The sequence below is a fragment of the Tamandua tetradactyla genome, chromosome 18, assembly GCF_023851605.1.
Source record: "Tamandua tetradactyla isolate mTamTet1 chromosome 18, mTamTet1.pri, whole genome shotgun sequence".
Lineage (NCBI taxonomy): Eukaryota > Metazoa > Chordata > Mammalia > Pilosa > Myrmecophagidae > Tamandua > Tamandua tetradactyla.
In genome coordinates, this window is record NC_135344.1 from 60,008,837 (window position 1) to 60,031,070 (window position 22,234).

Sequence of the window (22,234 nt, forward strand, 5' to 3'; positions counted from 1 at the left end):
ATATAACATTGTATGTGGAAGTGCTGAGGTTTAAATGAAGGCATTAGTACTGAAGAGGCTATACTCTTAGCCATGTTGCTACACTGCTTCCCTAACCATCTTACCCACAGTATAAAATCCAAATTCCTCAGCAAGGAATGCCCTTTACAACTTGTCCTAACCTATTGTTACAGTCTCAACCCTCATACATTTTAGGCACCAGGAATACTAATTAATTACATGTGAAATATGGCAAACTTTTACCCCTCCATCCCTTCACATGTGCTCTTCTCTCAATGGCTTTTCCCTTTTTTATCTTCCCCAATTAAATCCTCTATGAAGGCTTCTCCATTCCACTGTGTAAATACTGTTAACATACAACTAGTCACTGTATATTAGAGTTAATGCATCAGCCCCAACTAAATATGAACCCCTTCTCATCCCAGAGACCAACACAGAGCTGGGGACATAAAAAGATACTCAAGCATTGCTGAATAATATGTGCCTAAAGGAAACACTGGAGATGCTATTAATAGAACTGCCCTATTGTCCTAGGTTTTAGAAATGTGGTACCATTCTACTTCCTACTACTCAAAATTCCTTTCCTCCATCTTGAAGTCTGCCCCTTTGTTCACCCACTTCTAGACTTTTGACAGTGGTCAATTAATTCTAAGGTATAAAACAAAATAGTAGCAATCTGAATAGGCAACAATGACAAGACAATATTTTCTTATTTTGAGGCAGAGATTTACACACTCCAAAAATAGAAATCTAAAAGGGAAGCACAAAGAAATCACAGACAAACACTCCAATTTCCCACTTTCACTGATCTATTTTTCTCCTTAAAGCCTTAGGCTTTAGATGTGGCACTTTTGTTGACCAGTTCAGGAGGGCTGCTTCACGTTGAGGCAGTTTCCTGGGGTAAGGGTAAACAAATAAAGAGTTCAGAAAGTTTGCCAACTCCTGAGCCTTGGATTGAAATCCAAACTCTTCCAAACAGCATCCAAAAGCCCTCCATAGAGTTTATTGGGAGGAACCTTCAAAGACTGACCCATAACAGACAGCTGTCAAGCAGGGGTAAGACCACCCTCTGACTTCCCTGGCTGGTATGAGTGGTGCCCCGGGGGTTGTTTTACCCAAGAGGCTCCTCCAACAATCAGGCACCACAAGGTGCATTTAAGGGAACTCTCTGGCATCATTTGTGACTCTTCGTAAATCAAACATCCCTTGTGAATAAAGAAGGTTTATTAATTAATGTTAAAAGAATAAACCTGAGGAGATGGGGGAAGGGGGAAGCCCTTCATAATACTGCTCTATTCAAGCCATCCAACCTTATTTCCCTTCACTATTCCCTTCCCCCACAGCCTCAAGATCTGATGGGAAATCCCATACATTTCTTTTTAAAGCTTATAACCAGTTCAGGTAGTCCTTTCCTGCTTGCTGAAGAACCCCAAGGCCCACCCTATTTTCTTCTCTGTTGGGAAATCGCTACCACTGAACTGCTTTTTGGGGTTTTTCGCTACTACCATATTGCTCTAAACTTTGTAGAAGGCAGTAATCTCCCTTGTCTTCTAGCTTCTAAAGATGTGCCTCCGAGCTTTTCATCCCACTTTTTATTAAAGGCTTTACTGCTTTCCTTAATGGGGAAAGAATTATGTAAAATAAAAAAACAGCAAACATGAGGAGGCAAATAAACCATCTCACAGGAAGGTCCCCTTTCTAGTAATGCACCCTAAAAATATAATCCAAAGCACATTTAAGGGGGTAATTTTACATATCATGATACGAGCCTCTGAATAAAGTGATCCAGGTCTACACAATAATACTAGTCCATTAAAAAAATTTAATTTGATAATAGTTTTAGATTTATAGAAAAATTGCACAGAGAATTCCCATATATCTCTACCCAGTATCCCTTAATACTAACATCTTATATTAGTATGGCAAGTTTGTCACAATTAATGAACCAATAACACATTACTATCAGCTAAACTCCCTACTTTATTTAGATTTCTTTAGTTTTCTCTCAAAGTCTTTTTAACTTCCAGGATTCCACCCAAGATACCGCACTACATTTAGGTGTCATGGCTCCTTAGACTCCTCATGCTGTGAGCTTCTCAATTTTTCCTTGTTTTTGATGACTATGACAGTTGTGAGTACCTCTAATCCATTTTTTATTGGTCCCTTTCCTACAGAGCTACACTCTGCCGTGCTTTTACCTACAATGTTCCAATCCTCCCTACCTGGAATACTCCCTAAGACTTTTTGCCCATATTAGTACTTCTGCATTTTGTAACTAGCATCCTGGGGACCACCCAAAGACCCATTTAGAGGATCTGCAAGGTCAAATTTATTTTCATAATAGTATGAAGACACTTTCTTTTTTTTTTTAGGGTTTAAAAAAAAAATTTTTATTAATTAAAAAAAAATTACAAGAAACAAACATTCCCAACACATACACTCAGCAATACACAATATCATCACATAGTTGCATATTCATCATCATGATCATTTCCCAGAACATTAGCATCAATTCAGAAAAAGAAATAAAAAGGCAACAGAAAAATATAACAAACAGAAAAAAAAAATTTTACAGGCCATACCCCTTATTGATCCCTTTCATTGATCACTAGCATTTCAAACTAAATCTATTTTAACATTTGTTCCCCCTATAATTTATTTTTATTCCATATGTTCCTCTCATCTGTTGACAAAGTAGATAAAAGGAGCATCAGACACAAGGTTTTCACAATCACACAGTCACATTGTGAAAGCTATATCATTACACAATCATCATCAAGAAACATGGCTACTGGAACACAGCTCTACATTTTCAGGCAGTTCCCTCCAGTCTCTCCATTACATCTTGGATAACAAGGTGATATCTGCTTAATGCATAAGAATAACCTCCAGGATAACCTCTCCACTCTGTTTGGAATCTCTCAGCCATTGACACTTTGTCTCATTTCACTCTTCCCCCTTTTGGTCGAGGTTTTCTCAATCCCTTGATGCTGGGTCTCAGCCCATTCTAGAGTTTTTCTCAATCCCTTGATGCTGAATCTCAGCTCATTCTGGGATTTCTGTCCCATGCTGCCAGGAAGATCCACACCCCTGGTAGTCATGTCCCACGTAGACAGGGGGAGGGTGGTGAGTCTGCTTGCTGTGTTGGCTGGAGAGAGAGGCCACATCTGAGCAACAAAAGAGGTTCTCTTGGGGGTGACTCTTAGGCCTAATTTCAAGAGGGCTTGACCTATCCTTTGTGGGGTTAAGTTTCATATGAACAAACCCCAAGACTGGGGGCTCAGCCTATAGCTTTGGTTGTCCACACTGCTTGTGAGAATATCAAAAATTCAACTTGGGGAAGTTGAGTTTTCCCCCGTTCTTACCATTCCCCGAAGGGGACTTTGCAAATACTTTTCCACTCACTGATCAAATCACTCTGGGATTCATCAGGGCATCACCTGGACAAACCAACAAAATCTCATGTCCTATACAAAGTTCTATGTACTTAAGGTATTCAACCAACTATCTACATAAGTTATATTAGGAGATGCACTAGTCAAAGTATAGATTTGTACCAAATAAACATTTTTTGCTTTAGTCTCACACATTAGTTGAAATTTTAAAATATTAAGTACCATCTATTTTCAGCGCACTGCAGTAATGACATTCTTTTGTTCTTCCTCATGCAAAAACATTTTTTAAATTTGTACATTTAGTCATAGTCACTATCATTATACACTCTAGGCATTCCTAGATTACACCATTTCAATCTTTATTGTCTATCTTTCTTTGTGATTTCATTTATGCCCCATCTTTTCACTCTTATTCTCTTAAGAGGACAGAGTGAAGTTTTCCAGAGTCTAAATAATATATGATGTCAATATCACTCTGATGGACTAATAGAATATATGCTTGTGGAGTCTGTTTTCTAATAAATTTCTAATGTAGTAGGTCTAAGATGTAAATACATGTATTTTTACAGGTTAACTATTTGTTTTCAGTAATTCTACTATGCTTTTATTATCCATCTTTGATTACACTTGCTATAATCAACCTTTATATCATTGTGAGGATGGATGATTTTCTTCATATACTTTAACTAAAACATACTGCAACACTAAAAAGATGAGGGTCCAGCTGTCTTTTATTAAGGCAGACATTAAAGACATTTGCAGAAATACAAAACAAAATCATGACTCTCATTGCTAAATTTTTGTTTTGAAAAATAATTATATTTCATAAAAATGGTATTATGTTAACATATAATGACTAATTTTTATAATCTCTCAGTTTTAATTTCTAATATGATAAATATCAATAGCTATGTCTTACATAAACAAAAGTTATTTGGGGTTATCAATAATTTTAATAGTGCAAGGCCAGAAAATTTGAGAATAACTGGTAATATTCTCTCCATTTTTCAAGACCTTCCTCAAATCCCTACCTCCTCCATGCAGGCTTCGTTAATTACTTTGGTCTTCCTTTAATTCAGTGAAGGAAAGGATTAAGTGATACTTGCAGCCTCTAATTATTTTGCCTGTCAAAATGGTATCTTCCCAGTATGACATCAATAAACCCCAAGACCATCTTATTTGTTGAATGATGAAAATGGAATTTGACAGTTTTTATGCTGTATCCTTAAATGAGAATATAAATGATATCAAATATTATACTAATGAATTTGATTCTTAAGTGAAATTTGTTGTGTGTTTAGGAAGTATCCTGAGCAGTTTGTCCCATTTGACAATTTTATCAGACTTTATAGATGCTTAACTTGAGGAATTTTAAATGTAGAGTATATATTTACCAGTACCAGTCCTATGACTGTCAATCTTAACCTTAAAACAGGGCTTTCACAGAAAAAAATACACAAAAATCACTTGCAGATGAAAGTCCCTTGAGGGATGGGAGAAAGGATATGAAACAATTAAATTTTATCATCAGGGAATCCCCTGATACTATGTCAAACTTTAGGGATACCCAAATCAATAGGCCATACCCTCAATCCTGAGGCTTACTCTGGTGAAGCTTCTGTAGGTAGCAAAGAAGCTTAGACTACCTATAGACATGCCTAAGAGTTACTTCTGGAGGACCTCTTTTGTTGCTCAGATGTGGCCTCAGTCTCTCTAAGCCCAATTCTCCAAGTGAAATCATTGCTCTCCCCCCTTTGTGGGACATGATATCCCTGGCGACATGGGAGATGACTTCCAGGGATGAATCCAGCCCTGGCACCATGGATCAACAATTCCATCCTGACCAAAAGGAGGAAAAGAAGTGTAGCTAATATAGTATCAGTGGCAGAGAGAGGGCAAATGGAGTCAAGAGGCTACTCTGGAGGTTGCTCTTATGCAAGCTTCATTTAGACCTTGCTATCTATTCTAACCGGCCAAACCCCAACCAGGACCATCCCAGCCAATCCTAAAGAACACCTAGGGCAATATATAAGATCCCACAAGGGTTCCATGCACTACAGTAACTTTCCAGAAACCTACAACCTCCAGATGAGTCCCTGGTCCAGATAAGTCCTGAAACCTAGAGGGCCTAGCTTCTCCAGAACATCAGATAGTTCCATCTCCCTACCCCATATTAGTGAGACCCTTCCAACATGAGAAATTTAGAATGGCCATAGCCCAAACACCCCTAAAGAGAGGGATGGAAAGATCAAAGGTGATGGTTGAGTTATACAGTGAAGATAGAATTTAACAAATGAATTTGAATGCTGAATCACTAAATTGATATTTCTTTTAGTCTCCAGTGTCTTAGAGCAGCTAGAAGCAAAAACCTAAAACTGTGGAATTGTAACCCATGTCAAACTCTGAAGTATGTTCTACAACTAATTATGGTGCTGTGTTTTGAAATTTATAGCTTTTTTGTCCGTATGTTATTTTTCACAAAAAAAAAAAAAAAAAAAAAGGAAAAAAAGGTGACTGCGATGATAAAAAAAATTTAAGCCTTCTAGCCTCCTATATTCTGGAACAGCTAGAAAGAAAAAAAATATGAGAAGATTGTATGGTAGCCCATGACAAACTCTGGGATCTGTCCTGTAATTACTTGTTGAAGAGTGTTTTGAAAACTATTGCTTTTTTATTGCTTTGCTTTGTATAAATGTCATACCTTACAATAAAAGTTTTAAAAAAATCACTTGCAGATGCAACCAATTTGCCAATGGAACATCTTAGATTCTCCCTAAAGTTATCTACAGAATAAGAACTTATATAAAATTAATTTTCCTTTATTTAATAGTTAATTATCTCCCCCACACACATACCTTTTCTGTTAAGACCTAGCCTGAAGATCCAGTAAGATTAATTTCTGTGTTAGCACCTAAAGAACAATTACGAAGCGAAAAGAGTGATTCCTTCACAATCATAATTTAAGGAACACAAAATCCCAGTCAAAGTGCTTTTGGTCTCAAGCAAACCCTCAATAAAGTGGCAGAAGAGTCTTCATTTTTCCAACAAAAGTTCATGGAAAGGAGGAGCCTGAAAGCCACCGATCAAATGTAAAATAAATGTTTTCCTTTTGCCATTCTGGGAAAAAGTTTTAAATGTTAAAGCACAGGCAGATAACTGGATTCGTAACCGTTTCACAGTATTTAGTGAACGACTGAGAATTAGCGTGAGGGGAAGGGAGGGTGTGCCTGGTTTTATCTTTTACTACTTACAAAACAAATTACCAACAGGCATAACCACACTTGTCAAGTTAAGGAGACAGCTTCCTAAACCATCTTTCGCCCCAACTTTTTTTTTTTTTTTTTTTTTTTTTGTATTATTGCGCTGACTCATTTGGCCCGTGAAAAACAAGATATGCTTGTTTTTCCTCAAACATAAATATCTGTTGGCGAGGACTGCTTTATGTTGGCGAGGACTGCTCAACACATAGTACAGAGATTCAAAACGCAAGGTGTAGAACTAAAGAAGGATCAAGGACACCCAGAGTGGCCTGTGGGAGTTTCAGACCCCAGTCCTTCCCACTCCGACTTCAATGCTGGCCTGGCAGCCGCTTCTCCCCTCTCTAAGGTAGTCCGGGTCAGTCCTACAACTTCCCCAGTCGCCTGGGGAGCCCTTTCCAGGATCTGCGGCAAAGAACCATCCCAGGTGAATAGGGCAGGTACGTCAAACCCGACCCCACTCACCTTGCTGGGTCCCCAGGCCGCTGCGGGCCCGGGCTCAGGGGATGCCACTCCGACCAGATCCATGGGGGGAAGAAGCCAGCGACAAGAACCGGGCACAGAGGTGGAAGGGCGGGAAGCAGAGTCGGCCGAGGAGGAGACAGGCGGCGGGGCAGGGGCGAGGGGCTGCTGGTGCCGGAGCTGAGATGACAGATGGCGGCGCGAGCCGCGGCGTCCGGAACCAGACCACTTCCCTTCCGCCTTCACCGGTGGGACACTCGTTTCTGATTGGCTGCTTGACTCTCAAGTCACCTTTCCCCACCCCGGCGCGCCGCACTTCCGGCCACCCTTGCACTGCTCGGCAGGGGCCGGGGGGAAGGGGTGTGGCTTCTCTACCCGGGTCCCTGCCCTGTGTCCGGCCTCCTCCTCCTCCTCCCGGACAGCCCAGAGATAGCCGCTGGATCTAGTTCAACTAGATTAGACGACGTGGGCTATAAGCAAACAAATGAGCTCTGGTCATTCATTATTTCACTAGTTAATTCTAAGCTGGGATGATGTGGGAGACCGAAAATGGCAGGTTTGGAGAAGGGAAAGGGACTGAAGACGACTATCGGATTTTGTTGTTAGTGTAGTTGCCTTTTAGGGGCGAGGTCGGAAAGTGAAATTTATAAAACATGTCATATAACATTGAGTGAAAAAACGGACTGAACAATAATAAACGTTTTGATTCTGTATTTTATAGGGAGATTGTTGAGACAGTACGAAAACAGCCAAGACTTACATTTCCCTTGCTGTGTGCCAAGCACTGCTCAGAGTATTTTATTAACTCGTTTAATCCTCAGAATAACCCTGAGGGGTAAATTCTATCATTACCTCCACTTTACTGACAATGAAACCCAGGCAATGAGAGGGAATAAGTAGCAAACCCAGGCAGTCTGGGTCCCAGGACTGCCCATGTGCTGACTATTCAGACATTACAGGAATCGCACTGACCTCCCCAAATTGCAGTTCTCAGCCAGGGCCCTAACTGTCCATACTTGAGATCTCTGGGACAATGACCTTGATTTGCATTAGCTTACCACCCTGTCTCCTTCATATTCTAGATCAGACGTTCTGAATCCTTAAAAAAAAATCTAGATTAAAATAAAGCAAAACTATAGCTACATAATAGGCTACAGACTTACATTTGACAATTGATATCCATATATGGTGAGAAAGAGCTTGGGGAGTGTTATGAGGGGATGACCAGACACTCAAGAAGAGATGTATTTACCTGAGGGGTGGGAATATTATTTTGGGAGTTCCACTGGAGAGAAAGAGAAGAATACTGACCCTTATTCTCTGTCATGGAAACTGAAGGAAGATGAGTAGTCTCAAAGGAAACTACATTTTCCTTGGGGCAAGGAAGTAGAGACGGCAAGCTGTAGAGACAAGGGAAGTTTTATTCACCACAGGTCGAGGGTCCAGGTTGGCACAGTGTTTGTGGGTTAATAATTTTAGTGGTAATTTTCAAACACATGTTGAAAGTTATATATCTGATGCCATCAAATATACACATTTACAAATGTTATTAACAGAAAAAGTGTGGTTTATCACTAACAGCATTTAGTTGCATGTGATTTGACATTCAGTCCTTGAATGGAAAAAAATGGCCATTTGCTGTGATTTGAGATAAGAACAATGTTGAAAGGGTTTTGTTATGGCTTTTACTTCCTTTTTGATCAGCTCACTGGTACCTAGCAGAGACAAAAAAATTCTAGAATTTGCACTGCCCAAACACATAGAATCAGCCTCTATTTCAGTTTCTAAAGAGAACAGAAATAAGGCTCTTTAGTCTTTAAAATTGCAATTACTTAAGTCTATTTTGCAAGTAGTATTTCAGGCAATCCACAAATATGTATTGGCTGCCTCAGATGCCCCTAAAAATCTGTGGGAGAAACAAAAACTATGAGATTACAGTTGAAGAGGTAACATATTCATACAATAACTTTAAATAATAATACAACAATTCTGTCTCAAAACAGTGTATGATAAGTTGCCCAATGAAAGCTATAGACAATAAACCTTTCAGGTTTCACCCTGGGTTGGTGAGATGGAAAGGCTGCTGGAGGCAGTGCACTTGACTAGGCCATGAAAGTTGGAGAGAAGCTATAAAGCTACCTTAGGAGAAAGGAACTATGTAAGACTAAGAACAAAGGCAGGGAAATTCTTTGTTTAGTGATTACTAAGATTTTTCATAAAGTTTCTGTAGTGGAATGTTATGGATATGGTTGAATAAGTTTCAGTCTGGACTCGGGGTTCTTAACTCTATCCAACCTATTGCCATTTATTTTTTGAATTCCAATTTTTTAATTTGTCATTATGTCACATACATCTCCCATGCCATGACAAACTTTTCATAAACATTATTTAGAGTGGCCGAACAATATTCTAATGTATGGATGCACCAAAATTTACTTAAACAGTTTTTATTTCTAGGCTTTAATGTTCAAATATTTTTTAGCATTATAAAAATGCTAGTTATTATATTTTGACTTAAATCTTTGCCCATATTTTAGACCTTTTTCCCATTGCCATTTTTAATCACAAATATTTTGTTTTGCTTCCTTTACTGCATAAATACTTTACAAAATCAACATTATGCTCTAAACGTACTATAAAGGATAAATAAAAGGAAAATATTAGATTAAAAGTATATTTGAATATATAAATATGCCTGAGAATATATTTCTTTTCATTCAGTCTGCTCAGGATTTATTGGCCTTATTGTATCTGAGGATTCATGCCTTAAATTAGATAGGGAGGGGCGGCCCACAGTGGCTCAGCAGGCAAGAACGCTTGCCTGCCATCCCAGAGGACCCGGGTTCAATTCCTGGTGCCTGCCTATGTAAGAAAAAAAAGATTAGATAGGGAGGAAATTGCCTCTCATATTCTTTCTAGTCTTTTTTTATAAGGTCAAATTAGATGTCTGTTGGGCCTTCTTACGCTATCCTCCATGATCCTAAACTATTTTTTCATATTTTCCATGTATTTGTCTTTCTGTGCTGTGTGCTAGGTGTCAAATATAACTTCCAGCTCACTAATTATTTTGTCAGCTATTCTAGTATGCTCTTTAACTTGTCTATTAAATTTTTAACTGCAATTATTCTACTTTTTATCTCTATAAGTTCAAAATTTTCCTCTTTTAAAACTCTGACTCCTTTTCATGTCGTCTTGTCATTTTCTCATATTTTCAATTTCATATCTTTAAATAATTGAGATATACATATCTTTACTCTGTATCCAATAATTCCATGATCTAATGTTCTTGATATTTAATTCTCTGTTATCCATTGTTTCACAACATATCAAAACTTACAATTATATTATTGTGATGCCATCAGGTACTATTGTGCCATCCATTTCTGAATTTTTACAGTCAATTCTGTTATACAATCTGTATTCCTTCAGCACCAAATGCCCAATCTCTACCCTATTTCTATCTCCTGATAACCTGTGTTCTTAACTTCAACTCTCAAATTTCACTTATTAATATTAGTTCATATTAGTGACACCATACAGTATTTTTCCTTTTGTTTCTGGCCAATTTCACTCAGCATAATGTCCTCAAGGTCCATCCACATTGTTACATGCTTCATGACTTTATTCTGTCTTACAGCTGTGTGGTATTCCATTGTTTGTACATACCACAGCTTGTTTAGCCACTTGTTCTGCTAAAGGACATTTGGGCTATTTCCATCTCTTTGGCCAATTGATTTTTTTTTGGGTGGGGGGGCTGTTAGTTAGATTCAGTTGTCAACTTGGCCAGGTGAGCATACCTAATCTTGTTGCTGCGGACATAAGCCAACGGTAGGTGAACCTCATCTGTTGCCAATTACATCTGCAGTCAGCTAGGAGGCGTGTCTGCTGCAATAAGTGATGTTTGACTTAATTGGCTGGTGCTTAAATGAGAGAGCGCAATGTAGCACAGCCTAAGCAACTCGGCATTCCTCATCTCAGCACTTGCAGCTCAGCCCAAGCCTTTGGAGATGCAGAAAGAAGTCACCCCGGGGGAAAGTTGCTGAAACCCAGGGGCCTTGAGAAAAGACCAGCAGAGACCATCCTGTGCCTTCCAAATAAGAAAGAACCTCAGTGGAAAGTTAGCTGCCTTTCCTCTGAAGAACTAACAAAATAAATCCCCTTTTATTAAAAGCCAATCCGTCTCTGGTGTGTTGCATTCCGGCAGCTAGCAAACTAGAACAGGGTGTCTTTATTTAATCAAGGCGACATAAAAGTTTGAAAGTAAATAGAGGAGTTCACATAATTTTTAAAAGACTTTTTTTTTCAAGGGAGGAGGCATTGTCTAAAACAATAAGACAGGAGATGGTCAATATACATATGAATAAGTATATTGATGTGATAAGACATAGAATCTTAGTCATCTAGGCAGATTACTCAGATAGTTAAAAACCTTTTATAGATTCTCACTAAGAGCAAACAAATAATCCAAGAAAACGTTGTCATTTTAACAGAGTGAAAAACAAATTCTTGTTTTGCATGAAGATGTATCTCATAAAACTATGAAAAATTTTATAAAACTATAAAATCTTAGCCAACCTTAACCACAATCAATAAATTTCACTTCCAGCAAGATTTCTTCAACTTTCTATATCCATCCATCTTGTCCCGTACATTCCTGTTTCTCATTCTGCAACAATCAGTTATTTTACTTTAGGGAAAAAATGCTCTTTTTCTTCAAAAAAAACAATTCCTTAATCCTAAAGAGTGAGAAAAAGATCAAAGGTGATAGTGGAGTTATTCAGAGAAGGTCAGGTTTAACAAATGAGTATGAGTGATGAACCATCACACCGATATTTCTTTTAGTCTCCAGTACCTTAGAGCAGCTAGAAATAAAAACCTAAAATTGTGGAATTGTAACATACCAAACTCTGAAATATGTTCTACAGCAAATTATTGTGATGTACTTTGAGATTTATTGCTTTTATGTATATATATTATTTAGAGAGAAGGAGGAGTATAACAGACAAAATGGATTTAACAAATGAGTATGACTGCTGAATCATTATATGAATATTTCTGTTGGTCTCCAGTGTCTTGGAGCAGCTACAAGAAAAAACAAAAATTATGGAACTGTAACCCATACTAAATTTTAAAATTTGTTCTATAACTACTTGTTAAAAAATGTACTTGGAAATTTATTGCTTTTTTGTATGTATGTTATATTTCACAATAAAAAACTTAAACCACTTCCTACATACTTACATATTTAAATTACCAAAAAAAGATCTTGAAATCAATCTTCAAGCCAACATCCTACAAAACACACTTTTTTTCCTTTTTGTGAAAAATAACATATATGCAAAAAAGCAATAAATTTCAAAGCACATCACAACAGTAAGTTGTAGAACAAATTTCAGAGTTTGGTATGGGTTACAATTACATAATTTTAGGTTTTTACCTCTAGCTGCTCTAAGGCACTGGCGGCTAAAAGAGTTATCAATAAAATGATTCAGCAATCATACTAATCTGTTAATCCCAACCTTCTCTGTATAATTCTGCCGTCACCTTTGATCTTTCTCACACTTTTTAGGGATATTTGGGCTAGGCCCATTCTAGCTTTTTCGTATTGGAAGGGGCTGTCGATAATATGGGATGGGGGATGGAACTAGTTGATGTTCTAAAGAGGCTGGGCCCTTGGCATTTCAGGACTTATTTGGTCTGGGGACCCATCTGAAGGTTGTAAGTTTCTGGAAAGTTACCCTAGTGCATAGAACCCTTGTAGAATCATACATAATGCCCTAGGTGTTTTTTTAGGATCGACAGGAATGGTTTTGGATGGGATTTGGGAAGTTATGGTAAGTAGCAATGTCTAAGTGAGGCTTTTATAAGAGTGACCTCTAGAGGAGGCTCTGGACTCTATTTGAACTCTCTCAGCCACTGATGCCTTGTTACATTTCTTTTTCACCATTTTGGTCAGGATGGCACTGTTGATCCCACAGTACTGTGGCCAGACTCATCCCTGGGAGTCATCTCCTATGCCACCAAGAAAACTTTCACCCAAGGATGTCACATCCCACGTAGCAGGGGAGGGCAATGATTTCACTTGCAGGGTTGGGCTGGCCTGCTGACTTTTGACAAGTATGTCAATACTACTGAATGGTGAAATAACAGACTCTTGGTACTGGAAACACTGAATATCCACATGTAAATAATGAAATTTGACTATTAGACCATGTTCTAATTTGCAAGCTGTCAGAATATGTTATACCTGAAACAGAATGGCTTTTAAAAAGGGGAATTTATTAAGTTGTAAGTTTACAGTTCTAAGGCCATGAAAATGTCCAAATTAAGGCAAAGCTATACGAGTGTCCAAATGAAGGCATCCAGAGAAAGATACCTTGGTTCAAGAAGGCTGATGATGTTCAGGGTTTCTCAGCTGCAAAGGCACATGGCCACATCTGCTGGCTTTCTCTCCCTGCTTATTTCATGAAGCTCCCCCACAGGCATTTTCCTTCTTCATTTCCAAAGGTCTCAGGCTTCATGGGCTCTGTAGCTTTTTCCAAGATGGCTCCCTCTTAAACGGATCCAGTGAGTAACCCTACCTTGAATGGGTGGAGACATATGTGGGTGGAAACCATCTAATCAAAAGTTACCACCCACAATTGGGAGGGTCAAATCTCTGTAGAAACAATCGAAAAGGTCCCACCCAGCAATATTGAGTGAGGATTAAAGGACATGGCTTTTCTAGGGTACATAATAGCTTCAAACCGGCACAGACAATTTACAAAAATTAATTAAAAATGTATTAAAAAAAGAAAAAAGAAAGTGCATTAAAGTTGTTAATATAAGAACAAAAGTCATAAACTCTTAGAAGAAAAAAAATAGGTAAAACTTATCATGACTTTGAACTTGAAATGGATTCTTAGAGTTTATACCAAAAGCAGAAACAAGAAAAGAAAAATGGAATTCACCAAAATTAAAAACTTTGTACATTGAAGGACATTATCAAGAAAATGAAACAGCAGCCTACAGAATGGAATAAGATAGTTGCAAATCATAAATCTGATAAGGAAAATTCAGCACATTTAGCACCTCACTTCGTCTTTTCCTATACCGAATTTACCCTTTTTAATAACCCAATCCTCAGTAAAGAAAGTTATATCCACCTGCACAATCTGGACTGGTGGTTTGAAGGAGACTGAAGGGTCAGGACCTGGAGGGGAGGGGTGGCCAGGCCACCCTCCATCTGTCTGCTGGTCCCCTTGGCTGAAACCTGCTGAAAATTGAGCAGAGGCCGGCAGCTAGGAGGAACTGCTTCAAGGGCACTCGCCAACCCCTGTGCTTCCTCAGTTCTGGAGGGGACAGAGGCTTTGAAAAATATAAAGTCTTCCCAAGTGTAGGCATGCCATTTCCTGCTAGGAGGGCCTTAATGTAAACTTATGCTACCCCTTGAGTGACGGTTTCTTGGTATGTAGAATATGGAGGAAACACTTGCACCTTTAGTTACTGACAAAGTCATCAGCGTGTTTTTGTGGACATTTACCATTATTTGCCAGAAGCCTAATTAGGTCAGTTTTACACCTTAGAGACTAGGAATAGAAGTTGCGCTTGAAACTTTACTTTGGGAAGGATTTCTTATTTTATAGAAATTTCGACACAAAGTAATGACTTTTCCAAAAAGAAACAAAACTTCTCCCATTCCAGTACCTTCCCCCTCAGCCTTCTTTCTTTTAAAATAATATCTATTGATGTTGCAAAGATAATGCAGATTCGATGTAGAAAAGTGGAAATGTCAGTCAAGCACAAACCTTATTTTGGTCCCACCATTTAGAGATGACTATTAACAGTTTCATTTACACAGTCCTACGGTATTGGGAGCTGTTTTGTAAGCTGCTTTTTTTTCCTTCCACTACTTTTCAAAAAGACAAGGACTAATGTCCAACCTTTCTCCATCGGGAACTCTGACTTCCCACCAGCCATCCACTCCTGGCTGCAGGCACCCGGCAGCAACCCGCTTAGCTCTTCGGAAGGCTGCGGGGCTCTGGGTGGCGTGGCCCCTTTAAGGAAGCTGGCCTCGGGAGTGGTGCGCGGTGGATTGGCCGAGCTCGGAGTCACGTGGTCAGCCCGAAGCCGCAGCTGCCACGTGGCTCGGGTGGGCGGGTGCAGTAGCTCCCTGGGAAGGGGATCGAGTTGACAGATGTGTGTGAGCGGGTACCCGGTCGGCCCCACCTTTTGTGTCTGCTACTTGGCTTTTTACCTCACGAACAAGGTGAGGGGGACGGGCGTGGGGAGGGATTGCACGTGGGAGGTTGGAGTCAGGTAATCCTAAACGGAACAAATGTAGCCTCCAGCATTTTATGTTCTTTGCCTGGATGGTGAGGGACCAGAAACTGACTCTGTGATGCTCTTTTTAGAAATAAGATTTATTTGATTGTAGTGTCTCTGTTGCACATGCTGTATATCTCCTGGGAAACAGGATATTTTGACCAGCCGATTCTAGTGAACTTAATTTGGGGCTGTGTGGACTACGTTAAAGGAAAAAAAAAACAATTGCGTTCAGTTCCCTTGGGAAAGGAAGAGTGAGGGGAGAAATCAGACACATCCTTCTTTCTTTTGTAAACAAGCCCCTGCCTCAGAATCCCACAAGATTTCAGAAACCTTTAAATATAAGATTAATCCATCTTCCTTCACACCAACTGATTATCAAACTTATTATTTTTTTTAATCTGTCCCCACTCCAGGCACATCCAGTATAGTCAAGAGTTTTTTCAGGGACTTACTTTTAAAATGAAATATAAATTTAATTTTAATTTTACAATAAGTTTATCAACACCTTTTTATGAGGAGACAGAAAAAAAGAGGTGCCATGAAAAGACAGTGACTGAGAAATAGCCTGACAAAGGTTGGGAATCATTGGTAAACCAAAGGATTTTTTTTTTCTTCTTTAGGATGGGGAAGCTGACTTTGGATTTGGTACCCATGCAGGGAAATGCTGGTCTCCTGTCTGGGTGGGGCATTGCCTCCTTCCCTCCATTCAGGGCCCAAGACAAAGAGTGATACCAGACCCAGGACCACATTCCCCAGTGTGAGGTCTCTGCTGTCCCCCTCACCGTGCTCCTCACTAACCCCCCCCCAAAAAAAAGAATTAGAAAAATCCTCTTAATTTCTGCAAAGGAGCTATTAACAGTATTTCATTATACTTTGCATCTTAATATGAGTGTCTGCCCTGAGGATATTAACCCACTGTTTGCTGTTGGTTTTTAGAAATTGTCATAGGCCTTTGAAGATCCATTAATGTAGCCTTTCCGGGCAGAGGTGGTGATTTGTAGGTTGGCTCCAATTACTTGGCTTTGGGACCTGAATATCTCTCAACCTAAGCTTTTCAACCTTTAAAATGGGAGAAAAGTCTCCTTCAAAGAGTGTCGTGAAGATTAATGGAAATAATGTTCCTGAGATGGTGGGCCTGGCACCTCACCTCATAGTAAATGCTCAGTGCAATTAGTGATACCTACTCTGATAGAAAAGAAAGCAAGGTAGGAAGGAAAGACAGTCTTTTTGCTTCTGATATGACGCAGTAATTAGCTTTTAACATTTTTTTTTCCTCATGAGACAGGTGACATGAGGAAAATAAACTGAAAGAAGATAGATTCTTGGCCTTTTATAGTGCCGACTCAGGAATATGTGAATTTGTGAAACCTGGCTCTTTGATTGAACTATTCTCATTTGTCTCGCTATCAGTAAGCCAGTGACATCTTTCTGCATCTTTCATGGATGCTTGGAATGCTTTGACTGAAGGCTGCAACTCTTAGACTCTTCAATCTTCTGTTGCCATGGCTTTAGCTTACTTTGACAGTCAAGGCCCCATACTGCAGTTATCCCAAAAGGGAAATAAATTGAGCCCCAGAAAGAAGAGATCCTTGTGATAGGAACCCCATGAGCAGGTTCTCCCACCTCTGGCCTCTGCCAAATTAATTTTCTTTTGAATTAGTGAAGTTTTTTTTGTGTGTATGCCTACAGTAGAGGTACTTTCTTTCAGTTTTTAGAAGACTCTATGACGGTTTCTTTATTTCCGTATTTATCAGTGTGGTCTTCTTGAACTGTTCTCCTCTTTATTTGTAGAAAGCAAATTCAAAATTTTTTTTTTATCTTTGTGCGCTTTGCTTTCACCCCTTCTACTGTTTGAGGAATGGGTATGTTTTTTGTTTGAAGTCTGAAGCAACAAGGGTGCTGTCAAAGGATGGTTACTTTAGGTGGGGAGTAGAGAAAGCCCCTCACTCTTAAGTTCTGACTTTCGTAGTAGGAGTGACAGAGCCTCGGCTGCAAGCTCCTCCAAGCTGTTGGAGGGCTCAGCTGTTGAAAGGGGCCCATTAGTCCCTCTTCCCATCAGTTACAGCTGTTAAGTCTCCAGCCTTGGTGGCAAAGTCTGCTTCTGTTCTCCTTTCCTGGCTCTCAAGTTCTTCCTTCACTTTCCTTAGAAGTGCTCGCTGCAGGGAACTTGCTGTTCTACCAAATAGTGTGTTTTTTTCTGAGCAGCGCTTCTCAGTGACATAAGGACTTGCCGAGAGGAGACATTTTTAGGAGTTAGATTCAATTTACCTTGCCACCAATTTATTTTTTCATTCTTCTTTGGCAAGGTGAGGTCAGAGGTTCTTGAGTTTTCTATCTCCCTCAGCCTCTAGGACATGGCTAAGCACACAATAAACTAAATAAATATTTGCTATCTCAATCAAGGTTGTTATAGGACCCAGATGCTCACTTAATCTTTTCTTATTTTAGAGTGAAAATTTCAGGGAAAAGTGGAGAGGCATATTGAATTATGTGAGTAAATAGACTTCAGGGAAGAAAAGAAGTTCCATTTCTTAATAAATATGGAGCACAGCACAGGCAGGTAACCATAACTGTGGCATTTGGGACTCATGTAAGGGGAATTCTGAATATACCAACCCATGGAGGAAAAAACCCAGGTATGTAGACTTGTCCATCATGGATCAGCTTAATGCTTGCCTCAAACCGTTTAATGGTTTTAGACTTTTAAAAATTTCTTAAAGTGTTCAATAGTAGAGAAACTAGAAAAAGACACCCAGAAGGACATACAACACAGTTCCCACATTCATAAAAGTGCTGTAATTTGATTAAAAGACATAATAGAAATAAAAGTTGACCTTAGTTGAGTTGGTTTGAAAAGAATCCTTAAAATGCTAAAATATAGCAAAAATTACTGGACATCTAAGCAGAATTGGTGAGAAAATCCTTAGAATACAAAATGCAAATTAAACCCTACATGTTGAAGGGAAAGAAAGATGGAGATGTAGTTCTATTAGAAGAGAAGCAAAGAAGGGGGTTGGATTTTTAGGTAAACTGAACAATGGATCAAGTGGATAGCTTGAGAAAACAGACTATGTCCAGGGGTTACTCTAGGGTTCTCTGGAGTTGCTGGTCTGGTTAGAACACAATGTTTCTGGGGTCTGGTGAGGTGCCGAGTGTTTGAGCATCCATGACATTGGACCCAGCCTCTGTGCCCTCCAGTATCCTCATGATGCCAGCTCTATTCCCCAGCCATTTCCCTTAGGATAAAGCTGGCCAACTTGTCTCGTTGTCTGGTGTGTGATTTTTTTTTTTCCCAGTGGGAATTAAAGGCCTTTTTGAAATGTAAGTGTATTACATCATTCCTCAATAAGGATTTCTTTGATTATGTAATCTATCAATCTCTATAATTTGAAATATCCATTAATCTGATGTTTGTTTTTCAGTATGTCCTGTCTGTCTTGAAGTTTACCTACCCTACATTATTCCAAGGGTGAGTATCCTTTGTGCTCTTTATATGCATTTGTAGGAAATGTCCTATCAGTGTCATTGAAAGTTTTTAAAAATATATATATATTTAAATATTCTTAATTAGTACATAGAGTTTTTCATGAAGTAGGCATACTGTAATTTATTTTACTATTCTATTTGAAGTGATTCCTATTTTTTTACTGTAAAAACAATATTATTAGGCATTTTTGTATTCAAATTTGCCAAATTTCTATTTCTTTGAAATGCATTCCTACATGAGAAATTTGGTTTAAGAGCTTGAACTTCTTTAGTATTCTCCTTGAATATTCACAAAATCTTTTCCAAAATGTTAACCAATTTACATTGCCACCCAAAGCATATATGAAAGTATCTACAATATTGCATTTGAACTGTGACTGGTTTTTTTCCCTCCTTTTTTGTGCCTTCACGAGCAAAAGTGGTTATCTCATTGTTTTTTCTTACAATTCATGAAGTTGGACAGTTTTCTTATGTTAATTATCTACTTGTATCTGTTCTTCTGTGAATTGTCTGTTTTGCCTTTTACTCATTTATTTTTATTGAGGTTTAAGTATATTTTAAAATTGATTTTAATGAATCCTTCATATTTTCAGAATGTCAATCCCTTGTCTATCATGATTATTGAAAGTGTTTTTCCCAATTTGTTTAGTTACCTTTTAATTTTATTTATAATTGTTTTGATTATTTAAATGTCTTATTTTTATCTAGACAAGAGTATTGATGGTTTATTTTGTGATTCCCTCCCTTGCTTCTGTGGTTCTTCTTCCCATCATGAGATCATGTAGCTGTTCACAAAAATTTCATTAAAGCTTTTTTCACGTTCTAATCACTGTCAGTTTATTTTAGTATAGGGTTCAATGTGAGGAAATACTTCCCCCAATGATTACCTAATTTATACTAACCTTATTTATTGTTTTTTGTGTGGGTTTGCTTTTCACCTTTGAGTTGTTGATATCCTACATAAAATTATTTCTCCTAGTCTATTCGTGGGGTAGTTATTTGTCCTTTTTCTTTTTTTTTTGCATGGGCAGGCACTGGGAATCGAACCCAGGTCTCCGGCATGGCAGGCAAGAACTCTGCCTGCTGCGCCTCCGTGGCTTGCCCTATTTGCCCATTTTTAGTGAGGGAGCTAATGCTAAATTGTTTTACTTATTATAGCACTTAAATATGTGGTATTGCAAGTCATCCTTCATTCTTCTTTTTCTAAATGTTCTTTATGTTATGACCGATATGTTATTTCAGGTGAACTGTTTTTATTATTATTTTGGGGGAGGGTGGTGTCATTTGTTTATTTATTTTTTGAAATATTTTTCTTCACATAAGTACAATGCACTTGGTGTACAATCAGTGGCTCACAATATCATCATGTAGTTGTGTGTATTCATCACCATAATCATTTTTAGAATACCTGCATCACTCCAGAAAAAGAAATAAAAAGAAAAAACTCATACATCCCATATCCCTTACCTCTCCCTCTCATTGACCGCTAGTATTTCAATGCCCAATTTATTTCACCCCTTATCCCCCTATTATTAATTTATATCAGGTGAAATTTAGAATCACTTTGTCAGTCCCCCCGTTCCCCTCAATATTTCATAGCAAAACTTTAAAAATATATTTCAGTCACTAAAATTGGGATATTTTTTCTCTTTTGTAAATGGAAAGGCTTTTCTGATCTGAATCGTGCTCCTTTCTGTTAAGGTAGAGAAACCTGCTTATAGTGCTTGGTACTCTTCACGTTAGGACCTTATCACCTTTTATGATAATCATCAGCTAATTATCTTAACTTCCCTCTAGGTCAGGGTTTCCCACCCTCAGCTCTATTGACTTTTGGGTTGGATCATCCTTCGTGGTAGGGGCTGTCCAGTGCATTGTAGTTTAGCAGCATCCCTGGCTATGCCCCACACTAGATGCTGGTAGCACACACCCTTCCCCCCAGTTGTGACAATCCACAGTGTCTTTAGACATTGCCAGCCATCCCCTTGGGGGAAATCGCCCAGTTAAGAGCCACTGCTCTAGACCATACTGAGGGCCTGACCAATGTGTCTGAAAACTGTCATAGTACCAGAGCTAGCCACCTCCTAGGTACTCACTGCTCAATGAATATTGTTGTGAACGATGAATTCTTTACATATACCTTTACACGGCCTTAGAGCTGGTTTTGCTATTTGTAAAAAATAAGTTTGTGGAAAGCCATGGCTTGGAAGCACTTTTTAAAAGCATGTAGCTGGAACCCTGAAGGTCCCAAAGAACAGAATTAAGCCACGCTTGATAGGTTTGTGAACAAGGCTGTGGACTTTTTCTGGAGGCTAGGCAGAAAAAAAACAACAACAACAAAAAAGGTGAATTTAGAGATTCAGACAAACAAAATACTTAAAAAAATATTGCCCTGATCATGTAGCCTTAGGCAGTCTGCTAACTTCTTATAAAATATGAAACGACATATAAATGTTTGTCATTGTATTCTGCATGCAATTTTTAGTTGAACTTCCGTTCAGACCTTTTGTGGGTGAAACAGTTGGCCTTGTTATAAAATGCTTGGCTGTGAGTTTCAAAGCCCCAATATTTTCTTTAAGAGTTACAGACTGTAAAGAGCCCTAAGTAACTCCTAACCTAGTTCTGTAAAAGGCTAAGTTGTGCTTCAAGGTTAGAGACTCATCCAATTTATTCATCCGTTCATTCGTGCAACAGATATTTTTTGGAGTGCCTCCTCTGTTCTGTGTATAGGCACAGTCTTATTCTAATTCTGAGGAATTTTGCAATCCAATTGGCAGTGTATATAAAAATAAATTAATCAATGCAATACTGCATGAGAAGCACCATTGTCCAGATAATTCTGCTTGGCTGGGTCAGTGGCGGCTTCACGAGGGAGACATCGAAACTGGGTCTTAAAGGATGAGCAGGTGTTCACCAGCACCCGGTGGAGACAGGCAGGGCGTGATGGGTCAGAAGGACAAGGTGCAGTGTGCACATGCCTAGAGGCCTGACGCAGCCTGGCCGTTCCTGAGGCCGTGGGCAGGCAGGGAGGTTGGAATGTTGCCGCCTGCCCAGACGGATGGGGTGGCTTCTGCAGAGGGGTGGGTGCCCGCTCCATGTGTCACAGTGACTTCATCCTCTAGTCCAGGGTTCTCTGCTGTAATGACGCAGCAGGCAGGTGTGTGGCAATCACTTCTGGGATGAGGTGTTGCAAGTCATTTGTAAGTTTGTAGAGAGTTTGTTCCGTGTGCTAGATAGAAAAAAGAAAAAAGTGGGCTGGGGATGGGAATTATACACATTCAAAAAAACTACTAGCATAAAAATATCACCCTGACCATGTAGCTTAGCCTA

The 22,234-nt window shown here is 39.0% G+C and overlaps 2 protein-coding genes across 4 annotated transcripts in view; one reads left to right on the forward strand and one right to left on the reverse strand.

Moving 5' to 3' along the window:
- The window catches only part of RIOK3 (RIO kinase 3), a 29,051-nt gene extending 21,685 nt beyond the window's left edge, over positions 1–7,366 (reverse strand). Inside the window, exon 1 of the mRNA XM_077135797.1 lies at positions 7,118–7,366. Within this exon, the coding sequence (XP_076991912.1) occupies positions 7,118–7,180 (63 nt within the window). The 5' untranslated portion in view covers positions 7,181–7,366. The remainder of the gene's footprint in view (positions 1–7,117) is intronic.
- Positions 7,367–15,239: 7,873 nt separating this feature from the next.
- SLC35D4 (solute carrier family 35 member D4) overlaps positions 15,240–22,234 on the forward strand; it is a 170,750-nt gene continuing 163,755 nt past the window's right edge. For 2 of the 3 annotated variants that reach the window (XM_077135800.1, XM_077135798.1), the window contains exons 1-2: positions 15,240–15,362; positions 18,844–18,890. In XM_077135800.1, coding sequence (XP_076991915.1) covers positions 15,291–15,362; positions 18,844–18,890 — 119 coding nt within the window. In that variant the 5' untranslated portion in view covers positions 15,240–15,290. The remainder of the gene's footprint in view (positions 15,363–18,843; positions 18,891–22,234) is intronic. The other variant, XM_077135801.1, reaches the window with a different exon arrangement.